Source organism: Apodemus sylvaticus, chromosome 2 (assembly GCF_947179515.1).
Source record: "Apodemus sylvaticus chromosome 2, mApoSyl1.1, whole genome shotgun sequence".
NCBI lineage: Eukaryota > Metazoa > Chordata > Mammalia > Rodentia > Muridae > Apodemus > Apodemus sylvaticus.
In genome coordinates, this window is record NC_067473.1 from 821842 (window position 1) to 848339 (window position 26498).

General features: G+C 40.8%; 1 protein-coding gene and 1 pseudogene across 1 annotated transcript in view; both read right to left on the reverse strand.

Moving 5' to 3' along the window:
- Window positions 1–865: 865 nt before the first annotated feature.
- Rnf32 (ring finger protein 32) overlaps window positions 866–26498 on the reverse strand; it is a 35004-nt gene continuing 9371 nt past the window's right edge. Inside the window, exons 5-9 of the mRNA XM_052172957.1 lie at window positions 23739–23771; window positions 22941–23065; window positions 22454–22562; window positions 2128–2295; window positions 866–1381 (exon numbers count right to left, since the gene is read on the reverse strand). Coding sequence (XP_052028917.1) covers window positions 1160–1381; window positions 2128–2295; window positions 22454–22562; window positions 22941–23065; window positions 23739–23771 — 657 coding nt within the window. The 3' untranslated portion in view covers window positions 866–1159. The remainder of the gene's footprint in view (window positions 1382–2127; window positions 2296–22453; window positions 22563–22940; window positions 23066–23738; window positions 23772–26498) is intronic.
- On the reverse strand, window positions 6369–7691 carry LOC127678186 (mortality factor 4-like protein 1; annotated as a pseudogene).

Genomic DNA, 26498 nt, shown 5'->3' on the forward strand with positions numbered 1-26498 from the left:
AACATTACAAAAAATTGAGCACATGTACATACTAATTCACAAATTATATATCAATGCATATATTATAAATCAACAAAAGAAAACCATTTTAAAAGGGTTAAAAATAAAAAAAATGAATTTTAAATACTTCTCACATTGTGTAGGGAACAGTTCTGAACCCTGGAATGTACCTTTGCTTGTTACCTGCATCTCTGCTGTATTCGCTTCCAGGCTGGATACTGTGTCACATGGGCACTGCCTCCCCGCACAGCCTCAACATGCTCTTCCTCCAAAGAGAGCAGATTCCCTCAGTGAAGGCTGAGGCAAAGGAGACTTAAATCATTGAGATAGAAAGAGCCAGGGAGCTTGAAAGGTCTGTAGAATAGAAGCCCCAGCCCTCCATTAGCATACTGCTAATGCAGTTGAATGGCTATCTGTTCCAGTAGTGAGGGGCTACCTGAGCAGTGCTCCTCATTGACTACTCTGTTTCCAATGTGAAGTATAAAAGGCTAACAAAACTACCAGATCTGTATTTAAACTTACACACATTTTTCTTTTTCCTGTTCTTAGTTCCTAAGCAATATAGTAAAGCAACTGTTCACAGAGTACTTACACTATGCTAGGCATTATACTTCAGAGGTGATTTCAGAGTATATGGAGAAATATAGTTGTTTATAAGAGTTGAGCACTTGTAGGTCCTGGCATTAGAGTGTGACTCTGGCACTAAAAACTTAGGGATTTTCAGTTGTCTCATATGTGGACCACAGGACTGCAACACCATCATTAACATTTGATTTACCTAATTGTGATGCTGAATACCACTTTTTTCCAGTTAACATGTTAAAAGTACTTATCTATAATACACATCTATTATATAAAAATAAAAGGAAGATTATTATGCATTGAGTAAGTGTGTCCGTTTCTTGCTGTTCGACACTAGCTACACATTAAGTAACTCTATTTCTCATTTACTTTAAGTGATTAAATTCAACAAATGAACAAGCTGTTTTTAATGTAGTAAAGACCACAGTTAAATAGGTATTTATATTTCCTTTATATAATCACAAAGAACAGTCAGTAGTATAGTACTCTACCCACAACCCAGGCAGCTCATCCCAAAGCAAGGCAGCCTTTACCCCTTTCTTCTTCTAGTCATAGATTTAACTTCCTGGACATGAGTTCAGCATTCAACAATTTTCTTTTGGTAGCAGGAGCGACAGAGAGGACAGACATGGAAAGGGGCATTGTCTCCCAAAGAAAATTCCTCCAAGGCCAGGAGGCAGGCATTATGGAACAGATGTGCACAGGACAGGAGGACTGTCTCTCTGGGATGCTGGCCGTCACCGTGGAGGGAGAGTGGGGTCAGGCAGATGGAGCATTCATAGATCTCATGGCGAGCAGCCTGCAGCACAAAGCAGACAGCTGTGTTAGAGGAGAGACCCCTCCCCAGCCACAGCCCACAGTTATTCAGACCTACAGTGACAACTATAGCCCAAGACATGCGCCCACAGGAAACCTTAATGTCAAGATGTAAGACGTAGATTATAATGCACAATTTTAAACAAAAATAGTTTAAAACTGAACACTAATAACAACATATATAGTGCCTTCTAACTAAGAGTGGGAAATTGTGTCAAGCATGGTGGCGCACACCTTTAATCCCAAAATTCAGGAGGCAGAGGCAGGTGGATCTCAAGTTCAAGGCTGGTCTACAGAGTGAGTTCCAGGACATCCAGGGCGACAGAAAAACCAATAAAACAAAACAAAAACTCAAAAATTGCTAAGCAATTTTGGCAGTTACTGTTAAAGTTTTTAAAAATTCCCAATTTTATGTCTTAAGCTGTTTTTCAGGCCCCAATGTAATCTTTTCAGTTTTCCCTTTACGTTGGTTTCCAGTTGCTGCAGGGCCCTGCTTTCCTTTCTAGGCTCCGCAGGTACGGGAGGCAGGTGGGAGCCTTAGGATCGGCCTTTTTGGGTTTTCACTGTTCATAACGCCCACCATCGAGCTAGAGCTTTAACATTTCAGAATGAAGGACTGAGCTCATAGCAGAGGCCTGGGCGTCCCCATCCACGCAGAGCTCCAAGGCTCTCAGCCCTGCGGCTGCAGTCCATTCTGCAGAGGGTAGGAAGCTGCTCTGAGAGGCCTACCTGCGCTTGGATTTTCTCCCAGTCCTCCTCAGTCATCTCCTGGCCACACCTTCCATCTAGCTGCTGAAGAATGCTACGATTTACCGCCAAGCAGATGTCAATCTCTGAGAAGAGTTCATCTATGTTGGTGTTGTATGAGCACAGGATTCGGTGGCTGATTTCTGTGAACTGAGAACAGAGCCATAGACTGGAGCTTCTGAATGAGGACAGTCATGTCTGAGGAAGGCACTTGGCTCCCCTTCCCTCCCGGAGCTGTTATATGGCTATGGCTGTCCTGTAATGTAACAGGAGTGCCCTCATCTCTGAATATGGCTGTCCTGTAATGTAACAGGAGTGCCCTCATCTCTGAATAAGGCTGTCCTGTAATGTAACAGGAGTGCCCTCATCTCTGAAAACGGGTTCCTAAGAGGAATCTAGAACAGGCCAGGCCAAGCTGTCTGCCTCACTGGCCTCAGCTGTCTCCTTTTGTCACCTTTTTGGGGACTTTCCACTCTTCATCAGTAAGAGCCCCATTCACTGCTGCTTAGCTGTTGACTCAGGTTTTTATTTCTGTAGAAGTTGCCCATGTCACAGGAGACTTTATTAAAAATGTTTATACTTTAATCTTGCTAATCTGCCTCTTGTTGGTCTTAATTCATGGGATTCCAGTTCAAGAGTTTAGGGAAGTGTGAAAAAGAAAAGATACTTTTTGCTTTGCTGCAGTTGGCACTGAATGCATCTGAGACTAAGGCTGACAGGGAGGGAATTGGAATCAGCGGACTTACACAGCAGTGTGAGGCATGTGTGGACTAGAGCTCGCTCTCCTGCTTTGCTCACCATGCATCTCCCTGGAACTGTGGCTCCAGACTGTAGATAATCTTATGCAAGCAGAAAAGGAAGCCCAAGCAAAGGAGGGTCATCAAGCTCTAAGTCACAATTTAAAACACTCCTTGCCTAATGACTTTAAATGTCTTCCTCCAAGCACAGATAATCAAGATGGATAACTAAGATGTGCCACTACAAAACAGACCCCTGGGACCCAGGTTAAATTCTACACTGGTAGTGTCAGTATAGAGGCAGCATATGCATGCCTTCTGAAATTTTAACCTTAAGTCTAATGTTCTTTAAACTCAGGCTTTTATTATGCTTTATATAAGTATATATAACTATAAAAACACATTAAACCAGATTTAGGCAAGCAGCTGGCCTTAGGACAAATGACATTAGATGCTGGCTAGCTGTGGCAGAGCATGCAGTCATATCCTAATGGCATTAATAGGAATTAGCTGCTGGATTCACAGGACTCTAATACTTTGAACATACATTGGTGTAAACTAGTTACACACTTAGGAAGTGGGGTATGCTCCTGTGATAGAGCAGTCACATAGGTTCTTGGAGAAGTTTCCCACCAGCTTTACCTACTGCCGTTAACTATATATATATCAGCCTGCCTGCTTCTTGATTCATCTGGACAGATCTGCTGTGATTCTCTGATCTCTCTGAGTTGAACCCTCTCCAGCTGCAAAGGCTTGACATTGTGCCTGCCATTCCCTCAAGGTGCTGTCACCATACTTTTTAAAAGAGTTAATACTTAGAAGTACTATATTGTTTAGTAGAAATATAACATGTCTTAAACTTCAGTGGAGTTTGCATTTAGATAGTAAAGAGGCATAGTGGTACACATCTATAATCCCAGCATTCAGGCAACTTGAGGCAAGGGATCAAAGTTTGAGGCTAGCCTGAGCTACATGGAACCCTGTCTCAAAAGGATTTTTTTTTGAGGGCGGGGTTACTGTTTTGTTTACAAAGTTGAATAGGTTTTTTTTTATTTGCTATATTTTTTATTTACATTTGAAATGATTTCCTCTTTTCTGGCTTCCCACTCCCCGAAAGTCCCATAAGCCCTCTTCTCTCCCCCTATTCCCCCATAGGTTTTAAGTGTTCTGCCCAATTTATTTTCTATAAACTTTCATGATTTATTTTTAATTTGAACATTTATTAAAAAATGTGCATTATTGGGCTAGAGAGATGGCTCATTGGTTAAGAGTGCTGATTGCTCTTCTGAAGGTCATGAGTTCAAATCCCAGCAACAACATGCTCACAACCCTCTGTAATGAGATCTGACACCCTCTTCTGGGGTGTCTGAAGACAACTACAGTGTACTTACATATAATAAATAAATCTTTTTTTAAAATGTACATTATTGATCTGGTGCTTAAATGTCATAGTGATTGTGGTCTTAGTTACTTACAACCTAATTGTAGGGAATTCTTCACAATTACCTCTGGACAAATATAACCTGATGACTTAACAGGATGGTACCACTTCTCACAGCATCTTATAATCAATATGTTTAGACAATGAAACTTCACAGTATTTACTATTACACCAGTTCATGGAAGGTGGGCTTGAGAAGCATACAAGAGCACTCTGTAATCACACATGACTCTTGTATTTCACAGGCACGTCACCAGGTCAGCTGACCTAGCTATGGCTCTCCAGCCAGTGTGGCCTTCCTGGGCCCATATTTTCCAGAGAGGAGGAACCAGGTACTCACATGTGGCACCCACTCTTCATTTGCTGCCCAGCTTGAGATAAACGGGAGATAACCCACATTTTCATGTTGGATTCCTGGCTTAGGTGTGAGGTCCTGGACACAGTGGCTCTGTATCACTAGTCTCCACTGTGCTCTGCTTTAGCCCCAGTTTGAGGTTTTGGGAACAAGCACCCAGCAGAAATGCTCCGGTGGGTGGTAATAGTGCAGTCACAGGGTTTGCTGGGTCCAGAAGCCAGTCTCTTTCACATGGGCTGGGAAAGAGAACTATTCCCTGGATTTCAGTTAGGCTATAAATATTTGCTTTCTCTGAGCAAGAGAAAAAAGATTTGCTATTAAGAAATATGAGAAAAGACTGGGGAAAAGTTGCAAAGCAGCATATGACATATAAGCCCTTTGTTATACTACGATTGCTTTGACTATGCCTCTATGTAACAAAATGCAGTTGGAGCTATATGTGCAATGCTAAGATTTTTAGTAATCATGTTGAAAAGGCTTCTAAATTTAATTTTCCCTCCCAATATGCCTAAAAAACCATTTCACCATTTTCATTTGAATGATACCCTATATTCTGTCTTATTCCCAGGACTCAAAGCTAAGTGTCTTGTCATCTGCATAGGACTCTGATGCCTAGGAAAGACAAGCAGTTTAGTAGATGAGGCCATTAAAGAGTAGTCGCTAGTGTCATTTGCGGCAGGAGAGGGAGCTCATTCCAGGCCATCTGCAGATCCTTTTTGAACATCTAGGCGCTTAGTGACGGTGCACTCAACTAGCATAGGTGAGGCACTGGGCTCCGTCTTTAGAGTGGGCACATTTATCAGACTGTGGGAGAATCATGTTCGAGGGCTGTCGCACTGACAGATGACCTTACATGCTCATCTGGTGGCAGCTGGTATCTCACCTACAAACTCCCATTTCTTATTCACCTGTGAGCCCGGAGCTCACAGGTTCGTTGGTTGCTTGCAGGTCAGGTCAGAGCACCTTCTGTGCCTGTGACTGAGACCCAGAATGTGGCTGCACACAGATGTTCACAAGCTGTCCTTACAACTGACTAGGTCCATGTGTGTAACTGTTCAGCTGTGTCCAGCCTGTATTCTCTTTTCTTTTTGTACTACCACTTTAAAAATTACTACTGCATTTAGTTAATGTGGATGTATGCATCATGGCATGATTATGGAGATGAGAAGGCCGTTACTGGGAGTAAGTTCTCTTCTACCATGTGGGTCCCGGGGGAGGGGGGTGAACTCCAGTCATCAGGCTCCACAGTGAAGTGCCTTTGCCTGTTGAGCCATTTCACTGTCCCTTCATTAAAAACAAAACAAACCCGAGCTCTCCAGTAAAAAGTTTCTATTTTTAGCTTTACTTTCTGTCACCTTAAAAGTGAAAACTCTTCTATTCTTTTTTTTTTTGAAATTTAAAGAAATAATTTACTAAAGATCTAAAAACAACTCCTACAAGATTGACTTTTCTATAAAACTTGCTACATGATGCATTGTATCTATCATGTTAAAATGTGCATTAGACACAAATGTAAAAACCATGAAAACAAGCCATCATTCTTTAACAATTGAGCAAAGATAAAATGCCTAAGGAACACCATGGATGACTTGCAAAGGATGGGCTCTTTAAGCACCATTTAAAACACACACACACACACACACACACACACACACACACACACACACACACACAGATGGATGAATGTTCAGTTATATACACTGAAGTGAACCTTCGACACTAGGAATCAGAGCATTTTTGTCACAGAGCATTAACACGTATTATAAAAGTGTGTAGTGTCAAAGGAACAGAACTACCAGCATTCAAAAGCAGCTTTGTCAACTAGGTAAACCCTCTACCTCATGTCTCTCTGTTGTCTATCATGAATACACTGGTAGAATTTTTGAAATTAAAAAAAGAAAAAAAAGGAACAGTTACTGTTTTTATTTTCTGTCTAAAATCAAACAATACAAACATCAACTCTGATATACACTTCCAGTCTTCAAAGTACATCATTTGTACAAGAGAAAGACTAAGAACCAAACTTTACAGAGATCCAAGCACGAATGAGAGAGAGCACACCCCTCACACAGCCTTCCAGTGGTGCTGAGGAGGAGCCACTTCACAATCACTGGCCCTGAACAAAGTTGCAGAATTCTTCACCAGCTGCTTGAGGAAATCATGTGCAGTTCAGTCACAGAGCAAGGCTTTTCTCATCTAAATGTGGATAGGCCAACATCCATCCAATTCACACAAATAATCTCAGTAAATGTGGCACTCCATACACCTGGGACATGGATGCATCTGGGTGATCGGTGATAATTCAGCATACTGTGGTCTCTCAAATTTGTAGAGTAACTGAGTGCCCAACATTACATTGAAGTACTCCTTTATCCCTGCCACAACCTCATTAACAGCATATTCCTTATTATCTGTATTTCCTTGAGACTTATAATTTGCATAATCCTTCAAGATGGAATCCACATTTTTCTTGGCAGGAAGATAAAAAAGCTGCTTTTGTCTGGTGATCAGGTCCCAGTCATCCACATGCCCTGGTTTCAGCTCTTCAGGAATCTTCACTTTAACTTCAGCTCTGTTCATGAATGTTTCTTCATTTTCAACGGTGGGATCTACCTAGGAGGCTGAGGTGTCTCCCTGGTACTGCCACCATCTTGGTTTCCAGGTGTTTTCTGCTTGCTCTTTTTTTGTTTTCACGTCAACATTTGTCTGTTGCAGACCGGATGTCATCTTCCCTGGAGGAGCCCTTCTTATCTTGCCCTCTGCATATTGTTCCTGATTGGCCTTTTGAAGTTCTCAGTGTTTCTGCAAATTGGTGTCCACTAGTTTGAGTACTCTGCTTTCTGGCGCCCACTCATCCCAATTTTTTATTCCAACCACTGCAATGGATAAAGTACTTCACTTGTTTGTCCTTTATGGCAACCTTAACCCACTTTGCTTCATAAAGAAGTCCATGAAAGCACAGCACTCGCTCGCCCTCCTGGAATTTAGGCTTCAGGACCTGCGTGACTGCTATTTATAAGTGATTCGCTGCCTCCTCCTCCCACCACCCCAGACTACCGCCCCCTACTTTCTGCCCACCCAATTTAACTCTTCTATTCTTTTAGCTCTCACCCTATAGATGCATGCTTAAGTTATCACAGTCCAAAGTTAGCCAGCATCTTCATCCTCTGAGTCAACATGAGGACCTTTGCATGCTTGCACTCAACTAGCTTCTTCTGGCCCAGGTTTGCAAATGCTACAGCTGTCTTAATTTGTTAGGGGCACACTGCTATTTTTGTTTGGCAGATTTAGTGCCTATGAGAAAACTCTCTCACACTTTCTTTACCACTTACACCACAGAATTCCCATTTATGCTACTTTCTTTAGGGAATAAGAAGGCTTATTTTTTTTAATTTTTTTTTTTTTTTTTTTTTTTTTTCCTTTGAGACAGGGTTTCTCTGTGTAGCCCTGGCTGTTCTGGAACTCACTCTGTAGACCAGTCTGGCCTTGAATTCAGAAATAAACCTGCTTCTGCCTCCCAACTGCTGGGTTTAAAGGCATGTGCCACCACTGCCTGGCTCAAGAAGGCTTTTAGTCATAACAACATTGTCCATCTGAACTCATGTCTCTCTTGGCCTCTGTTCTTACATGTTTTTCATTTAGTTCACACAGCATTCTAGACGCCCCCCTACACACACACACACACACACACACACACACACACACACACACTGATGCCCAGTCTTCTGGCTTCTGCTGAACCTCTGAGACATCTATCTGTGTGGTGCACGTACTCTTCCTTTCAATACCTTGTCGGAATTCTCAGCCGGAGGTCATCCACAGCATTTACTAAGTGGAACACTGACCCGCCTTATGTCATATTGAGGACCTTTGATGAGACGACTTAAGTTTGGTCTGGTTTAGCTTCAGATATGGAAAATCCTTTTCCTTTGCTGCTTCAAGCTGTTTCTTTTGTCCTTTGTATTCATTCACTTCTCAGTTCTAGTAAGATGATGGAGCCTGCCAACACCATCTTCATTTGTGTTTTCTAGGAGACACTCCCCTTGAGAGGAGAAGGTAAAGGTGGCCAGGGCAGCTGGGGCCCTTTCCCTGGGAGAAGGTGGTCACCAGTGATCCCATTGCTATGTAAAATTCCATCCCAGAGAGAAGCTAATTAAGACTCAGGAAGTAAACAACTCAGTCTCTGGAAAGTCCCTCAAATTGAGCACTTACCAAGGCCCCTTCCCCAAAGATTATATAAACACTAAGGACTGCTGAGACCTGTGGTTCTACAAACTTCCTGCATGCTATGTAGAGGGTATCTCCATGCTGTGGTGGGCTTTCTGTGATGTATATGCCTTTGAGTCATCCGTCCTTTTACATAAGCTCGATAAACTTATTGTTGGCCAAGTTGGCCTCTGGTGGTACTGTGACCTTGTTGTCGGTTTCCTGGCTTTGTTTCTATTCACACTCATCTTCCCGTGTCCCTTATTCTGAATAAGCCCTTTCCTGTTCCCTCTCTTTCTCCTTGTCTGCTCTCATAGCATTTACTGTTTCTTGAAATTTAATATTTTTTGTTTTATTTTATTGAGTCAGAGTGTCAATTTGTAGCTCCAGCTGGCCTGGAACTCAGGGAGGAACTTACTGCCAGACAGAGTAGTGTCACCTTTAGACTTCCAGCTCACACTTCTTTTTAACTTTTTAATTCTACAAGTCTTATTATTTTAAAATTTATACCTTAGTAGTTTGAAAGAAATTGTTTTTAAACAAAAAATAACTTCTTTCATATAAGATGATGGTTAAAGGCATTTTATTCAACCCAAACTAAATTTCACTTATCACTTAACACACCTTACCTGATGAAATAGAAAAGGGCTCACACCGTTTGTGTGGGGTTGGTTATTCAAACAGCCTGCGGACTGAGCTAACAGGCAATGCACAACCCTGAGGACCACAGACCACAAACGTTCCTATAATGCAAAGCTCCTAAGGTAGTAGGACACCACTGACAGTGCTGGTGTCCTGGGACCTGCAGGGAGGGTCCTGGGACCTGCTGGGGGAGGAGGAGAGGACAGACTGTACTGTGTTTTAGGCCGCCAGAGCTGCCTGGGGCTGCACTGGGTTTTCCCAGGTCTGTGTCATTTGTCACCATTGACTTCAGCAAAAGCTGTCTTGAAGGAATCCTGTGGTCTGGCCTATGTTTGCTTAGTTGTGTGAATAGCTGCTGCTTTTTTCTCTTCCTTCACTTTATGTGTTGCTGTGACATGGGCTGAAAGTGACCTCTCCCACTGGACTTCTGGGACTCTTGATGGCCAGTGTCATCTATTTTGTGTACATTTGTTATTTCCTCAGATGAGTAACACAGATCTAGGGAAGCACCTATCCATCTCTGTAAAGTTCTTAGTACTAAAAAAAGTTGACTTCAGGTTTGCAAAAGATTAGAAATGAGATGCCTTGACGAGGCGGGAGTGGGTGGGTGGTGGGTGAGCACCCTCATAGTAGAAGGGGGAGGGAGGACAGGGAGTGGGTGGGTGGTGGGTGAGCACCCTCATAGTAGACGGGGAGGGAGTGGGTGGTGGTGGGTGAGCACCCTCATAGTAGAAGGGGGAGGGAGGACAGGGAGTGGGTGGGTGGTGGGTGAGCACCCTCATAGTAGAAGGGGGAGGGAGCACAGGATAGGGGGTTTCCGGAGGGGAAACTGGGAAAGAGGGTAATATTTGAAATGTAAATAAATAAAATATCCAATAAAAAAATTGGAAGAAAAGAAAAAGAAATGAGAGGTCCTAAATATACATATTTGGACAATACAAATTCCTACTTGGAGAGAAAAGATGAAAAAGAACAATGCTTCTCTGATTTTGAAATGACTTCTCGTGGCAAAATTCAGTAAAACACCAGTGTTGAGCTGAAAAGCACAACACTGATGTAAAGCTGTCAAACACTGGAGCCTCTCGGGGTGTGTTTCCAAAGGAGCAGAAAGACTGCTCGTGCTCTTTAGAGTCAGAGTGTTCACCTCAGCAACAGTGATCTTTGTAGGATAGAGCTCTTGTCAGTAGGAGAGTGATACTTGAAAAAAATCAAGTCAACACACATTTACTGCGTGCTCACTGTAATCAATCCAAAGCAACTACTAAATATTTCTGAAATGTCAAATTCTTGTTTTCAGAAATTCTTACTCACTTTTGTTCACTTATAACCTTCATAATTCAAAGGCAAGGATAACAAGAAAAACATGTCAACTTAGTTCTAGTTTTTAAACATTAATGCTTAATATTATGAATTTCATATAAACAGATAAAACAAAAACTCAATTTAGAAATATGAATAACAAATTTTTCTTTTTAAGTCTACTATTTAGTATATTTGATAAATTCAATAATCAGGAGTCTAGGTACTTGATGTGTAAATCAATTACTGATCATTTGAAAACAGTAGACTGAGGCTGGAAATATGGCTCAGTGGTTAAGAGCATTGACTGTTTTGAGTTCAAATCCCAGCAACCACATGGTGGCTCACAACCATCTGTAATGAGATCTGATGCCCTCTTCTAGTGTGTGTCTGAAGACAGCTACAGTACTTTTATATAATAATAAATAAATCTTTAAAAAAAAACAGTACACTGGCTAAATGTTAAAAAAAAAATACCAACAAAAGCATTTAGGTGAACTCTATCTGCTCAGGAGAGTCCTAAGTGATCCATCTCATGTCAGCAAATTGCTTACTAATGTGTTGACTTAGGGCCACCCTCAAAAGCAAAATGAAAAGCCTGGAATTTATAGCATCTCAATACATCAGCTGATAAGCTTTTACTGGTTTAATATCCTTCCAGGCTTGCAGTTTGGAGCCACTTCAAGTTAGCAACAGAATGTTTGCCATCTCTATGTGATAAAGGAAGTCAAAGGGATGAACAAACTTTAGGACCATTATGCTGTTTGGTGAGATGGAAATGAAAACGCTAGAGAAGTCACGGGTTGGGGGTGTGTGAGAGCTGGGCCTTCAAGTCCGGCATCTGATGGATTGTTTGCCTCACCTCTCAAACAATGGTCTGGACTTTAGCTGGGGTAGAGATAACATAGTGCATTTGGAAAGTTTTAATTGCAGCAATAAAAGACTATGCCTCAATTATATGACAGATGCTAGCAAAGTGTCCAGATAAGGATCAAAGGCATTTAAAGAGTAGCCACTGCACTTTGGGCCACACTAGGCTTTCTGTACACACTGCTGGGGAATTAGCACATCAGCTTTCCCGACCTTTCTAGGTCCTTTGATCTGAGTTCCCAAGCAAGTAAGTGTATCAGGACTACTGTATCAGCCAGACATGTCCAACACTCACTTGCTGAATTTTAATCCTGACACGCAGCAGTACAAAACCTAGCAGCTGACCTTTGCGGTTCTTACCACAGAAGTTTAGTGTGCTTAGGAGAGCCTGCTTTGTCATGCTGCAGCACTTTGTAGCCTCATGGGCTTGCAGCGTGCCTACGGAGTTTTAAAGCCAGACCACCTTGAGAAGAGAACTTCTTAGTGTATGAGAACATTGTGCTTGTAGAATTTAGATGGCTAAAACCCAAAGAAAAGTGCTTCATTAACTCTCCAAGGAACAGAAGGGGGGAATGTAGAACCACAATTTGTGTTTTAGCAAGATAGATTATAAAATCAGAACGGCCTGAGCTAACCCGTTCCAGAGTACTGAAAACATAGTCACCTCGGCACACGGAGCACTCAAGGACAAAGCTCCCAGTGTGTTGTTACCCCTTTCTTTTCTATTCAGTAGCCGTCCTTTTCTCTGATGGCGTTTACTTGGATCTAGGGTGCTTGTTCCCCAGCAGACTAGAGGCTTTTCTTGCATGTGAGCTAAGGCAGGGGAGGATCTCATGAGGTCACTCACAAAGCAAAGCTGTAGCTCAGCAGTCATTCTGATGCTGCAAATCTTTTGTTTTTAATTACTATTATATGATACTAACATAAATGGTATTTTGTTTTTAAAATGTCTCTAATTCTGGTTTCCATTGAGGCAGGGATCACAGTGGCTGCTCGGAAGGGTACCAGCTACCACTTCTACCTTACTGACTCACTGAAGCAGTGTCTACTGTCTTTGACAGCAATGAGCCAAATTTATTTCTCCTAGTAACTTGTAATTTATTATTTTTGACTAAAAATGTAAAAGTGAATTTATATTACTCTTTGTTCATGGTGAAAAGGGAGATATATCTTAAGTATGTGGTAATTTCCAGATTAAAAGAATTGTTTTAATCTTTTAATCTGCAGATGGACAGTTTGCTACCTCTACATTGTTATTTACTATGACCTATTTACTCAAATCTCCAGTTTCTGACTCAAACCTTCAATCAGATCTCAAAACTTTAATTACTGATCAGAATTTTTGTGCAGTTAAGATAGGCCAGCAGACGTGTGAACAAACATAGGACCTCCTCTCCTATCTTCCTAGAATAACTTGGTATTTCTGGAATGCTGCTAACTGTATCACAAAGCTAGTCTCTCACCCAAGGAAGCTTGCTAGAGCCATTGTTCATTGTGGCTTCGGAATTTGTTCTTAATGTAGTTACTTCTAGGAAACCTCTAGGCACACTGGTTTACCTCAAACTGGACATTATTTTAGTAAACAGTTTTGTTTTTGAAGACCTTTATAGGTTCAAACTGCAAGGCCACTTAAAAAATAAAATAAAGTATATGAGCTTGGGCTAAATTAAAGAAAGTGAAAAGTTTACAGAGACAGTTTCTTTTGTTAAAAATGGAGCCCTGGAACCTTAATCAGGCTAGTAAATATATCTGACCAAGATGGCCTCTGTTTTTCATTAACACAGAAACAGACAGGCAGGAAGTAACTATTTCTCATCCTATACTTTATAATCTGACGTGATTGGCTAAGTGGCTGGAGAGGGATGGGAGTTTAGGGAATAAGGGTCTTTGTTGAGCTACTACCTTTGATTGAAAAAAAATGTTTTTCACATACTAAGGAGAAGGGCCAGCAGTGGCATTTTTATTTTAGATATACTAATGTCTAATTCTTAAAGCATCTTTATTTACAACCTTATGTTAAGGTATTTTGGGGCAAGAGGATGGCTCAGTGGATAAAAAGCACTTGGTGTTCCAAAAACTCTAGCACCAGAGTAAAAAGCTAGACATGGTGTCTATGCTTGAACCCCAGAGACGGGTGGTTCTGGGCTGGCTGGCCCAGGCGAGCACCCACACGCACAGGGGGAGACCCTGTCTCAGGAATGACGAAGGCAGAGCTAGCCAGGATAGCAGGGTGAACTTCTGGCTAAGCACACAGACACTCACACACACACACACACACACACACACACACACACACACACACACACACTCACACACACACACACTCACACACACACACACTCACACACTCACACACACTCACACACACTCACACACTCACACACACACACTCACACACACACACTCGCACACACACTCACACACACACACTCACACACTCACACACACACACACACTCACACACACCATTTGGACACATACCTGTATGCACATACACATACCTGAAAAACATGCCCACATATTCATATGTACACTTTTTTCACTCTTTATAAATGAAAAACATTAAACTTTTTTTTTTTACTGAAACTGTTTTTCTTGTTAAAAAAATAAAATTGTTTCTATTATCAAAAAACTATATTGAACTTACTACGGCAGTGTGCAGTGCCTCAGACTGACCAAGTCTTGCACATACACTGCTAGGCCACGGTACAACCTTCCTGTAACACTTGTTACTCAGTTGTCCTATTCTCACTGTGAATTATTAATTTTATTTCTGTGATGAAAACATTTTAAAAATACAAGAAGAGAGTTGGAACTCCTAAACAGTTATGTGCGTCTGTGAGCTAATATTCTTTCACTAACTTTATAGCTTTATAAGCAATAAAGATGGCTGCTCTGCTGTGCCCAGAGCGATCAGGCTTCCTCCCTGCTGGTCCTGGGAGGCATCCAAAGGTACTGGGCCCCAGCTCCTGGCAGCCTGGTGTAGTGGCTTCTCTTCTACCCACAAGCTCATGCCTTCCTCCTAACAAGGTATGGTACCCAGGCCTTTGACTCTACTTCCATTCAGTGTTTAGATATTCAAAACCTTAGCAGTGTTGGTAGATTATGGTATGTAGTAATGGTTTTTGTTTTTGTTTTTTTTTTTTGCATTTAGTGAATGCCCTAAAATTCTCAGTTTTATGATTTTAATGAGTTTAAATCTGCTTAAATGATTTTATATGCTGATATATGTGGCTTTCTACACTTCACCAGTTGTCCATTACTTAATGGGTACTTTAGCTACAAATATGTTTTGTATTCAAATGTTTGTCTTTTCAAACAAAGGATGGCTTTTCCATTATCCTACTAGATAAGTGCTAGGTTGAATTGTACAATTTGAAATTCATAGGCAAGCTTATGAAGTGTTAAAAGTCACATTAAACCCATCTGGAGAAATGGATGTTTATAAATCCACCATAAACACTAATCATTTTAATCAAGACTCTGACTTTATTAGATGTCCTTCTGGGCTTGGACCACCTTGTGCTTAGAGTGTAAGTACTATGAAGGGACAGTTTCCGGCACTTGCCTCTGACCACTTTGCTTGAACAGCAAATAATTAGCACATATGTACACCCAGTAGTCTAGTTTGATAATTCCATGTCATTTTGTGCATTTTATCATTATACAATAGCATTTGCAACACACACCCACTATATTCTGTCTCCTTGCACTACTGCTAGGCAGAGACCAGCTAGAGTGCTGTTGCTAAGCAATCTAGGGCTACATTGTCATGGGGTTTTGCTTTGTTTTAAAGACAGGGTCTCTTATATCCCAGGCTGGCTCTAACGTGCCAAGGATGTAGGTGAGGATAGTCTTTAAAATTGAGTATTTTGCTTACTTAAGTGTTAGGCTCATAGGCATATGCTGTCTATGATAATACCATTACCTGGTTTATATGGTATTGGAGACTGAACTCAGGGTCTGCGGTATGCTGAGCAGGCCGCCTAATAACTGAGTTACATCCCCAGATCCAATAAACAGCCTTTATTTTTAACAAACTCTATCTGACTTCTGGTACTGGTGGTCAGGATTAGGAATGGCTGTTATATTTGGGTATCTTTTTGGGGAAATTGAAATGCTCATGTGAGTTTCTGTTATAAATTTTTCCCATGTTTACTAATTTACATTACCTTTTGCCTTTAATGGCATTGGGCAGTATATATGAGCCTCTTACAATTTTAACATGACTTCCATTTATTTGGATGCTTTTCTCCTCAGTGTTTTAAACCTGGTGACATCTTATTGTCCAGTGTTTACTTTTAAACTGTATTCTATTTTCCAGCATTTACTTTAAAAATACTTTTCATATTAGATGCTAGTCTCATTGGCTACATTTGTTTTTTCCCCTGTCCATCTGTCATTTCCTCCAGTTTCTGCCTCCTAGAGCTGGGATCACAGAGCTGGAAGAGCACCTTCTGGGGATCTGAATTCAGACCCTCAGGCCTGGCATCAAGCACCTTACCTACTGAACAATCTCCTAGCCCCATTGCCTTTTTTCTTGTTTATTTTTTCTGAGACAAAGGTTGAGCTGGCTTCCAAACTCAAAGTCCTTTTGTGTTAGCCTCCAGGAGGCCACCATGTCAGCTCTCATTTTGTTTTTAAGATGGATTTACTTTGAACATTTTTGTTTCATTTTGTGTCTTATAGCAATGCCGTCTAAGAGTTTGTTGCTTTATAGGTAGGTATATTTACCTCAGTTATACTTGATTTCTTACTGTGCTTTAATCCCTCACCATCTTTTCTGTGATTTATCTTTTCTTGTTGCTGCGTTTTCCTTTTTCCTAACTTTCTCTAGGAATATTAGTGGGGCATACATGTGATGGTCAGTCTTCGCCTTCCACCCTGAGAGAGGCCCCTCCCCCCTGCCCCCACCAAGCTCCAAACTAGCTGGACCTAGAGTTTATGCAGAATTTCCTGTTCCCTCACAGAAGCTCTGAAGTTACAGATGTCCTAGCTATCCTCTGGCTCTTACATTGGTTCTAAGGATTTGAACTCAAGTCCTCACACTTGTACAGCAAGCTCTTTTATCCACAGAACCATCTTCTGACTTAGCAGAATTTCTACCTGTCGGAATACTTGAGGACAGGATGCCATTAGGTTAGAAGTCTATCTTCACATGGGCTAGCAAAATCGCTGGGATCTGTAAGGGGGACTACCTGACAATCCTGAACTTTATTCCCACCCTGTTCTAAATGACATTTAAATGGATTGCTTATTAAAGTGCATATAAACACAACCATCCTCATTATTTTATTTTTCCAGAATAAAATTAGATGTGGTATATCAACCACATTTCCTATTTTGTTTATTACCTGATAAACACGTGTACACGGTTCCTTAACCTTGTCTGTTGTGAACAGTGATGCAGTGAACAAGGCTGTGCAGCTGTGTCTGTTCTAAAATGTAGGATACTTAGGTATCTGCCTCAAAGTAGCACAGCTATAGTGCATGACAGTTCAATTTTGAAATTGATTTTGGAGAAATTTCCATGCTAACTTTCAAAATGGGTGCATCAGTAAATATTCTCAGCAGCAACAGTAAAAGCTTCTCATTTTTCATGCCCTTGCTCGTGTGTTGTGATTGCTACTCTGAACAAGGTGAGATGGAGTTATCAGTATAGTTTTGATTTGCATTTCTCCAATTTTGTCTAAGAACAGAGGCTGTTTTTTCATTTTGTTAAAATTTAAATTTTGAGAACTGTCTCTGCAGTTCACTTGGCCATTAATTGACTGGGTTTGTTTTTGGTTCTTGTTTGTTATATAGCCTAGACACAGTCAGATGAATAGTTTGCAAGTACTTTTAGTCCCATTCCATAGGCTGTTTCTTCACTCAATTGTTTCTTTAAGTTCCATGCAACACTATTCATTATTTCTTAGTATTACTTTCAGGGATGTTGGAGTCCCCTTTAGATAATCATTCCTTATGTTAAAAGTGGTTCCTTTACTATGTTTTCCTCCAGTAGTTTCAGGTGCTACAGTAAGGCACATTTCATTTGGAATAGAATTTTGCACAGGATGAGAGGGATCTGGGGTAATGTTCCATGTGAAATTGTTTCCTAGCACAGCTAGTTGAGATTTGTGCTTTGCCTTCTATGTCAAGAATTGGGTTGGTGTAGACTGTGGGTTTCTTTATGGAGTCCTCTACCCCATTGGTCCAGTAGCCATCTGTGTCAGCACCATGTTGATTTTGTTGTGAGGACTCCAGTGTATCTGGAGGTCTGGCGTCGCACCGCCAGCATTGTTCTGTCTGCCCAGGGCTGCTTTGGCTATTTTGTGCTTCCATATGCACTTGAGGCTTCTTTCCAAGCCTGTGAAGAATTTCATCAGAAATGTGATAGAGATTACACAGAATCTGTAAACTGCTTTTGCTAAAGTGGCCAGTTTTCATAGTATTGATTCTGCCATTCCATGAATATGGGAAGTCTTTTATATTTTAGTGTTTTCATTAAATACTTCAGTGTTTAAATTTTTCATTGTTTTTCAACTCCTTGGTTAGGTTTGTTCCTAGGTGTTTTATTTTTCTAAGTCTATTGTGAATGGGATTGTTTTCATTCCTTTCTTTCTCAGTATGCTTGCTATAGGTATATAGAACATTTTTCTATTTTAAAAGTATTCATAGGAAGCCTTTTCTGAAGGAGCCTTTAGGGTCTTTTTAAGAACAGGGTCATAACATTTGCAAAGTATGCTATGACCTCCTTTCTCATTTGTATCTGGTTTTTCCTTTCATTTGGGTTTGCTGATCACTGTCAACAAATTCAAATATTATACTGAGTGGCTATCCCTATTTCCTTCCTGGTGTTAAGAGAAAGGCTTTCCTTTCTCCTAAATGGAGGGATTCCCCATTTAGTGTAAAGATGGCTAAACTTTATATAAAAAATTATATATGTAAGCTGTTGTTAAGGTATGTTCTTTCTTGAGTTTCTTCAGGACTTTTATCATGAAGGGATGTTAAACTGTCAAGGGCCTTTTCTGCATCTATGAGATGATGGCATAATTGGTTTCAGTTTCTGATTATATGTGTTATTCCATTTGTCGTTTTGCAGATGCTGAACTACCCTTACATTGCAAGAACGAAAACAATCAACTTCATTATTGTTGTCATGGCTTGAATGTGACTTATGGTCCATAGGTTCACTTTTTTGAACATTTGTTCTTTTCCTGGTGTCACTGTATTAATATATTGTGGGACATTTGGGTCTGTGTCCCATCTAGCAGAAGTGAGCTACTACTGGTTCAGTCCTTGAATGTGCTATCTGCTTCTGAGTCTGTGCCCTGCTCTCTGACTACCAACATGTGAATAAGCTATACCAAGCTCCTGTCATTATAGGTGAACTTCTTCAGTTCTTCAGTTCTTGCTGTGATGGACTTCCCCTTCAAGCACTCTATGCTGAAATATCCCTTGATCCTGGGAATCAAAACATCTCTGGCTTTTTTCCCCCAATGGTATTTTTTTTATAGCATTCAGGAACCATACTGGCTAGTTTATGTCAGCTTGACACAGGCCAGAGTCACTGGAGAGGAGGGAGCCTCAATTGGGAAAATGCTTCCATAAGGTCAGGCAAACCTGTAGGGCATTTCCTTAACTATTGACTGATGTGGGAGAGCCAAGCCCACTGTGGATGGTACTATCTTTGAGTTGTTAGTCCTGGGTTCTACAAGAAAGAAAGCAGGCTAATCAAACCATGTGGAGCAAGCCAGTAAGTAGCACTCCTTCCATGGCCTCTACATCAGCTCCTGCTTTCAGGTTCCTACCCTGACTTCCTTTAATATTAACAGTGAAATGAAGCATAAGTCAAAAAACCACTTTCCTCTCCAAATTGCTTTGGTCATGGGTGTTTCACTATAGCAACAGTAATCATAACCAGCAGAGAGACATAACACAATGGTGCATGATTATTTTACTGTGTCATGGAATTCAGCTTGCCTAATATTTTATTAGGAATTTGTAATTTTTTTGTTGTATTATTATGTTATATATCATTATGTTGTACCATTATTTTTTAAAAAATTAAAATAAGAGTGATACTGGTGCAGGCACAGGTTTAGTAACACTCTTCCTTTTTATTTGACAGGGGAGCTTAGAGAGTCATTGCTTCTCTTCTCTAAAGGTCGAGTAGAACTCAGCCGCAGAAGTTCCATCCTGGGCTTTTCTTTGTTGGGAGATGTCATTACTGCTTCAGTCTTGTGTGTGTACCCCAGCTTTTACTTCTTTAGTACACTGACGTCTGTCCTCTCACTTCCACTGCTTTACTCTATGGACAACAAAGACTTTGTTCTTGGTTGTTAATCAACAACCTCAGACCACAGAGAACACAACTGCCAATGTGCTGTCCTTTTCAGGAAAGTGGTATTGATACTGTAATAGACTCATAAAACCAGAGGGTCCCTTGAGGGCCAGCAAGGATTCCCGGGCCTTCCCTGCCGGACGGAAGGTGGTGGTGAGCAGAGATCTGCCTTCATTTGATGGATGATCCTGTTTTTCCTTGACATTCTTAGAGAAATTAAAATATATTTTCTTACACGAGGAACTTAAAAAACTCTAAAAAATGATGGCGGGGTTAATTTGTAGCAAGTAAAGATATAACAAATGTTTTCAGCATCTGAAAACATTTTGGGGCATGGAACAGAACCATCAGGGGCCTCAGACAGTACTGGGGCTCCCTTTGCTTCAGACTACAGCCTCAGGAACTTCCATATCACTGGGTTCTGAAACCATTTACCTAGCATTAAGTCTTTCACATGTTCTCGGACCATGTGAGTTAATCTGCTGTGTCAAAACATCACAGATAAATAACAGTGTAGTTTGGATTATCATCTGATTATCATGACACCCTTATAAAGCATAGACTTTCTAAAGTAATTACAGGCACACACTAACTATCCACATATGGAAGGTAAATAGTTATCAGGTCTGGCTTAAGATTTTGCAAGCACAAACAATGACTTCAACTTGTAAGTCATTTATTATTATTGCACATTAGAAATTTCAAAGGCAGGGGCTGGAGAGATGGCTCAATGTTCAAGAGCACTGACTGCTCTTTCACAGGTCCTGAGTTCAATTCCCAGCAACCACATGGTGGCTCACAACCATCTGTAATAGGATCTGATGCCCTCTTCTGGTGTGTCTGGAGACAGCTACAGTGTACTCATATACATAAAATAAATAAATAAATCTTTTTTAAAAAAAGGAAGAAATTACAAAGGGCTTCTGGCTCACTGGTGGTTGCTTGTAGTCACCGCTTACACTCCCAGTTTATGAATTCAGGACCAACCTAGATAACAAACTGAGACTCTCTCTCTCAAGAAAAACCAAAATATAATTACTAAGAATAACTCAGAGAACACCGCTGACCATCAGACCCTGAATATGATGCACAGGAGAACACAAAGATGACAACCGTAGAAGACATCAGCCTGCCTGGAAGATGAGCTTCTACCCTAGAAACTGAGCTCTGAAGAGAGATGCCTGGAAAATTATAAATTGGTCCAAAGTGCTTTTCTAGGTTTGGTTCAGGGTATCATCTTGACTAATGAGGAAGGAAAGAGATAAGATCTGGAAGGGAAGCCAACATGCTGCCTTCTATGCAAGGAAAGAGGAACAGCCCATCCAAGGAAGTGAAAACAGACATACTCTTTTCATCCAGTTAATCATCAGGACTTTTAATCAATTTTATTTCTTTTTCAAGTGGCAATATTTGTGAAAGAATGCTGTAATTTGGGAAAACAGAAAGCTTTTCAACCAACAGTAAATAGGAACGAGGGAATATTTCTAGAATAGCCCTATTTGTTTCATATTCAGTTAGGAGAGATCAAAGATTTTGATATATTTTTTTTCTTCTTGGTCAAATCCAACTTGGTAGACAGTCTCTGTGGCCTCTGCCTTTGGGTTTCCTGTTGTCCTCTTATAGTCAAAAGCAGGGGCTTTAGGCAGGCTAGGCCACCCAGTACCTCAGGCATCTTCTAGCCACCACTCACACTCCACTTTGACTTCCTAATGCAGTGTGCAATGCCATTAGCTTAGCATCCATATCACATTTAATGCCATCCCATTCTTCAAGGAAACTGTGGTTTTCTGAGTTAAATCTAAGGCATAGTGACAACCACATGTCAAATGTTCTAATTATATATTATAATAACTGTTGCTTATAACAAATAATTGAGGGCTTTTGTTTGTTTTGTGTATGTGTGTGTGTGTGTGTGTGTGTATACATATGCCTTTAGTACCTAGGGAAAGGTACTAAAAAAAGTCCTATTGCTTTATAATCAGTGTTGTTATAGCATAGTTGAAATGGGCTGACTTACTCAGGTAAGGGTAAAGTTACACACAAGGTCATAGATACTCCATTTCTTCCTCTGAGATAAATGAGTCTCTTATGGGACCAGAAAGTACATGGCTATGGTCATTCAGTCTGGTGCCTAAAGAAGATAGTAACTAGGAAAACAGAAAATACGGAACCGTCTATTTCATTAAAGGCTGTACTGGCTGGTTTTGTATGTCATCTGGACACAAGCTGGAATTATAACAGAGAAAGGAGCTTCAGGTGAGGAAAAATGCCTCCCTGAGGTCCAGCTGTGGGGCATTTTCTCACTTAGTGGCCACTGAGTTGAGCAAAGAGCTCTGAGAGTAAAGTGAGCCGCACTGCCTGTAACTTCCCCAGTCCCGGATGTTCACTCACAAAGACTGTATGTGTGTGGAGAGGTAATGATACACACCCACCTTCTCCTCAAAGAACTTTCTCCTTAATTTGGCATCTGTAGGTGGGACCATTTTCCTCAGGTCTCTGTACCACTTTCTAACGATGTACCCTCGCCAATAGGCTTGGATTCTAAAATAGAGATAGAGAAATGATGACCACCTAATAGCCTTACTTTAAAATTTTTTAAATATTCTATTATGTATATGAATGCTTTGCTTGCATGTATGTCTATATTATCCGTGTGTCTGGTACTCATGGAGATCAAAGCATCCAATTCCCAGGAAACAGAGTTACAAACAGTTGAAAGCCACATTATATAGGTGCTAGGAATTCAATTAGGGTCTTTTCAAAGAACAGTTGGTCCTCTTAAACCATCTCTCTAGCCCCTAATGGCCTTATTTTAACAAGTCCTTCAGTATTCCTCCCAGCCTTGGATGTTCTGTGCTAATCACATCCTGAGCTGCAAACATCTGCCTCCCCTGTGCAGGGCACTGAGGTCCCTCTTACCTGGTGGCACACTTTACTCTGAACAGGCGAGCCCCATCATGTATCACTCTTGTTTGATACTGGTTCTTTCTACAGAGGGGACAGGTTTTTTTATTTGTGAACTTTTCAAAAGCCTGAAGGCATGCCTGAAGAAAAGGATTTTACTTAAAACTTTACAAATAATTATTTATCAACAACATTTTTACTTCTAATATAATGACTTTGTGTGTAGCTTTACCCTTACCTGAGTAAGTCAGCCCATTTCAACTATGCTATAACAACACTGATTATAAAGCAATAGGACTTTTTTCTAGTACTTTCCCTAGATACTAAAGGCACATGTGTACACACACACACACACACACACACACACAATTTACTTCTAATATAAGAACAGTGTTCTTTCTCATAATTTTGACTCTAATTTAGATCGTGAAGTAGTTTCATCAGATATTAACACCTTCCTCATGAAACCTGTTCCAAAAATGATTTTCCAGAAATCATGCATTCAGAGACTTCAAAAATCTCTGAATGTCACATGGCTTAAAAGTAAACTGCTAGGTATAAGACTGCCGTGCAGACAGTCAGCAGGGAGTAAGCTATCAGCAGCTTTGATGTGTAGGCAACAGTCTGCTACCCAAACATTTGTGGTCACACAAAATCCACGATTTTCACAAGAGGACGAGGTGCAGTCTAACTGAAGGCCATGTGTCTAACTAAATGGGGCTCATGGATGGACAGATGGCTCTGTGAGGGAGGGAGGGAGGGAGGGAGGGAGGGAGGGAGGGAGGGAGGCCAGGCCCGGGTAGGATCACTTACCCTATGGAATACATGGGAGCAGGAAAGCAGCACCTGTGCGCCAGGAAAGAGCAGGAGGCCGAGGTTAGGAGTGCAGCCCTAGAGGAGCTGTCCAAACACGGCAAGGTAACATTCAGACAGCTGACCACTTGTCACACTTCCACAGCGTTAATATAGCATAAACAGATCATCTAAACAAAGCCAGCGATCCCAACAACACAAAGTCAGGCCATGCTTGATATTAAGCTAGTGAAAGGATTGCCAAGGTAGACACTGCTAGTTAGATGGGGGTAGGGCAGGGAGGAACCTGTCCATGCGGTGTGGTGCTGGCAAGGGAATAAGCAGAGACATGACAGGCAAGCATCTTTTATAGGGCCTTGCTTAGCTAGCTTACACTCCTAAACTTAAAATTTCAGTTTACTGTGACATAATTCTGAGAATCTTACATTTAAATAGCAAGACATTATGGACATAAACTACATTTGAAAGCAAGTGTGTTCATAAGAAAACTTCACCCTTCTGACTCAAACTTCATACACAACAGTGATGTTTTGGTCTTGAAAAACCAAAACCAAAACCAAAAATAAAAAGTAGCTTAGATCCAATGAGAGAGGCTCATTGGCCACTGGGTGGTGTACTGGGTTGTGGAGAAGGGGAGAGGGTTGAGGCATGGCCCCTGTTTGCAGTGACTGTCCCCTCTGGCCTTGTTCACTCTGTTCTCTTACATGGGATTAAGGGTAGGACTTTTAGAATAGAGCTTATAAACCAAAAACCTTACCTTTAAATAAAAACAATATTTATTTTATGTGTATGGGTGTTTTGCTTGCATGTATGTCTCTGTACTACATCCACATGCTGCCCATAAAGGCCAGAAGAGGGCATTAGATCCCCTGGAACTGGAGTTGCAGGTGGTTGTAAGCACTATGTGGGTACTAGGAATTGAACCCTAATATTCTGGAAGAGCAGCCATTGCTCCAGCCCCGTAAAACCTTTTCTGGAGCCTGCCAACTGTAAGCTTAAATTTAATAAACTAATGTATTAAAATCATCTGTGGACTCAAGTTATTCACTTTTTAAAATAACTTTTCAAAGTATTTTATCAACAGATATCAATTTGCTCTGAATAATATAATTCTTATATAAGTCTAATATTATAATATTTTATTTTAAAATATCCATATTATTCATTATAGGCGAACAGTTTATGGTAATTGTTGCACAAGTGAGGACATTTACATTCTGCCATAATTTCTGAGTTGGCTTGTTATGAATCATATGAGTTCTGTTCTCACTTTAGATAGTGCCTTCAACTGCAGAGATAAATGATTACTTGAAAGTATCTTGAAATTCATTCATTTATTCATTCATTCATTTATTCATTCATGTGATTGGGTATTCTGCCTGCATGTATGTCTGTACACCTCTTGTATGCCTGATAACTATGGAGGTCAGAAGATCTCCTGGAACTAGAGTTGTAGGCCACTATGTGTGTGCTGGGAATCAAATTTGGGTCTCCTGGGAGAACAGCCAGTATGTTCTCTTAGCCATTGAGCTATCTCTTTAACCCAGGAAAATTGTTTTTAACTAAGAAATCTAATGTGGGAATACTAAGTGCAATATTAACACAGCACTGTTGGTATCTTTAAGCAAACTAAATGTCATTTACTGAAATGCATGCACAAGCCCTGAGATAGATAACCAAATGCTCATTCTTCATGTAGCTAGTTTAGATACATACAGCACAATGACTAGGGTGGCCAAGGGTAGAGACTCCCTGCAGCTCTAGTGATCTTGTATTCAATTATACTCCAGCATTAAATTATAAACTGCTTTGCATATGACAGTTTTTGGTTCAAGGGCTGACTAAAATCTTTCCAATATCCATATACTGCATAAGATTAGGTCCTCTTGGAGAAGAAGAATCAAAGTATACTTCTAGCATCTTTGTAATTCATATTACCAAAGAGCAAATGTGGAATGACTTTGAGTTTCCCTGCTGATAATGAAGCATCTTCAAGTCTGAGCAGTCAGGATAGCCCATAAAGTTATCATGGGGACAGGGGGTGGGGGGTTGACCCAAGCCTGGATGTATGCTGGGTCTTCTTAGCTGCTGTCTGTGCTTACCAAGTAGAAGCTAAGGCTACATACTATACAAAAGCCTTGGGGGAAAGCATCAGTTTTCTACAAATTTTGAGAGCATAAATGATCTCTATGGAGCTGAGAGTTTAGTCAGGCACAGCAATGGGTCTGTGCAGCAAGGTCATGAGCTTTCTATAAATCAGGATAACCACCCTTTGTATTTTTTGTTTGTTTGCTGTTTTGTTTTTTGTTTTATTTGGTTTTACAAGACAGGGTTTCTCTGTGTAACCCTGGCTATTCTACTCACTCTGTAGAACAGGCTGGCTTTGAACTCAGAAATCTGCTTGCCTCTGCCTCCCAAGTGCTGGGATTAAAGGCGTGTGCCACCACTGCCCAGTTCACCCTTTGTATTTTAACAGATGTGTGAACAAAGATTTTACTTTACATGAGGATTCTCACATACATTTTTGAAGATATTCAAAGCATTCTTTCATGCAAACAGCATACTTGAACTGTAAGTGACACACCAGTAAGTGATGTTCAGATACACACACATTCCTCCATCTCCCTCCTCTTCCCTCTGTCTCTCTCATTTGAAAGTCACAAGGACATCTGGGTTCTTTCCAGCTTCTGGCTATTATAAATAAGGCTGCTATGAACATAGTGGAGCATGTGTCGTTACTGCATGCCAGGGAATCCTCTG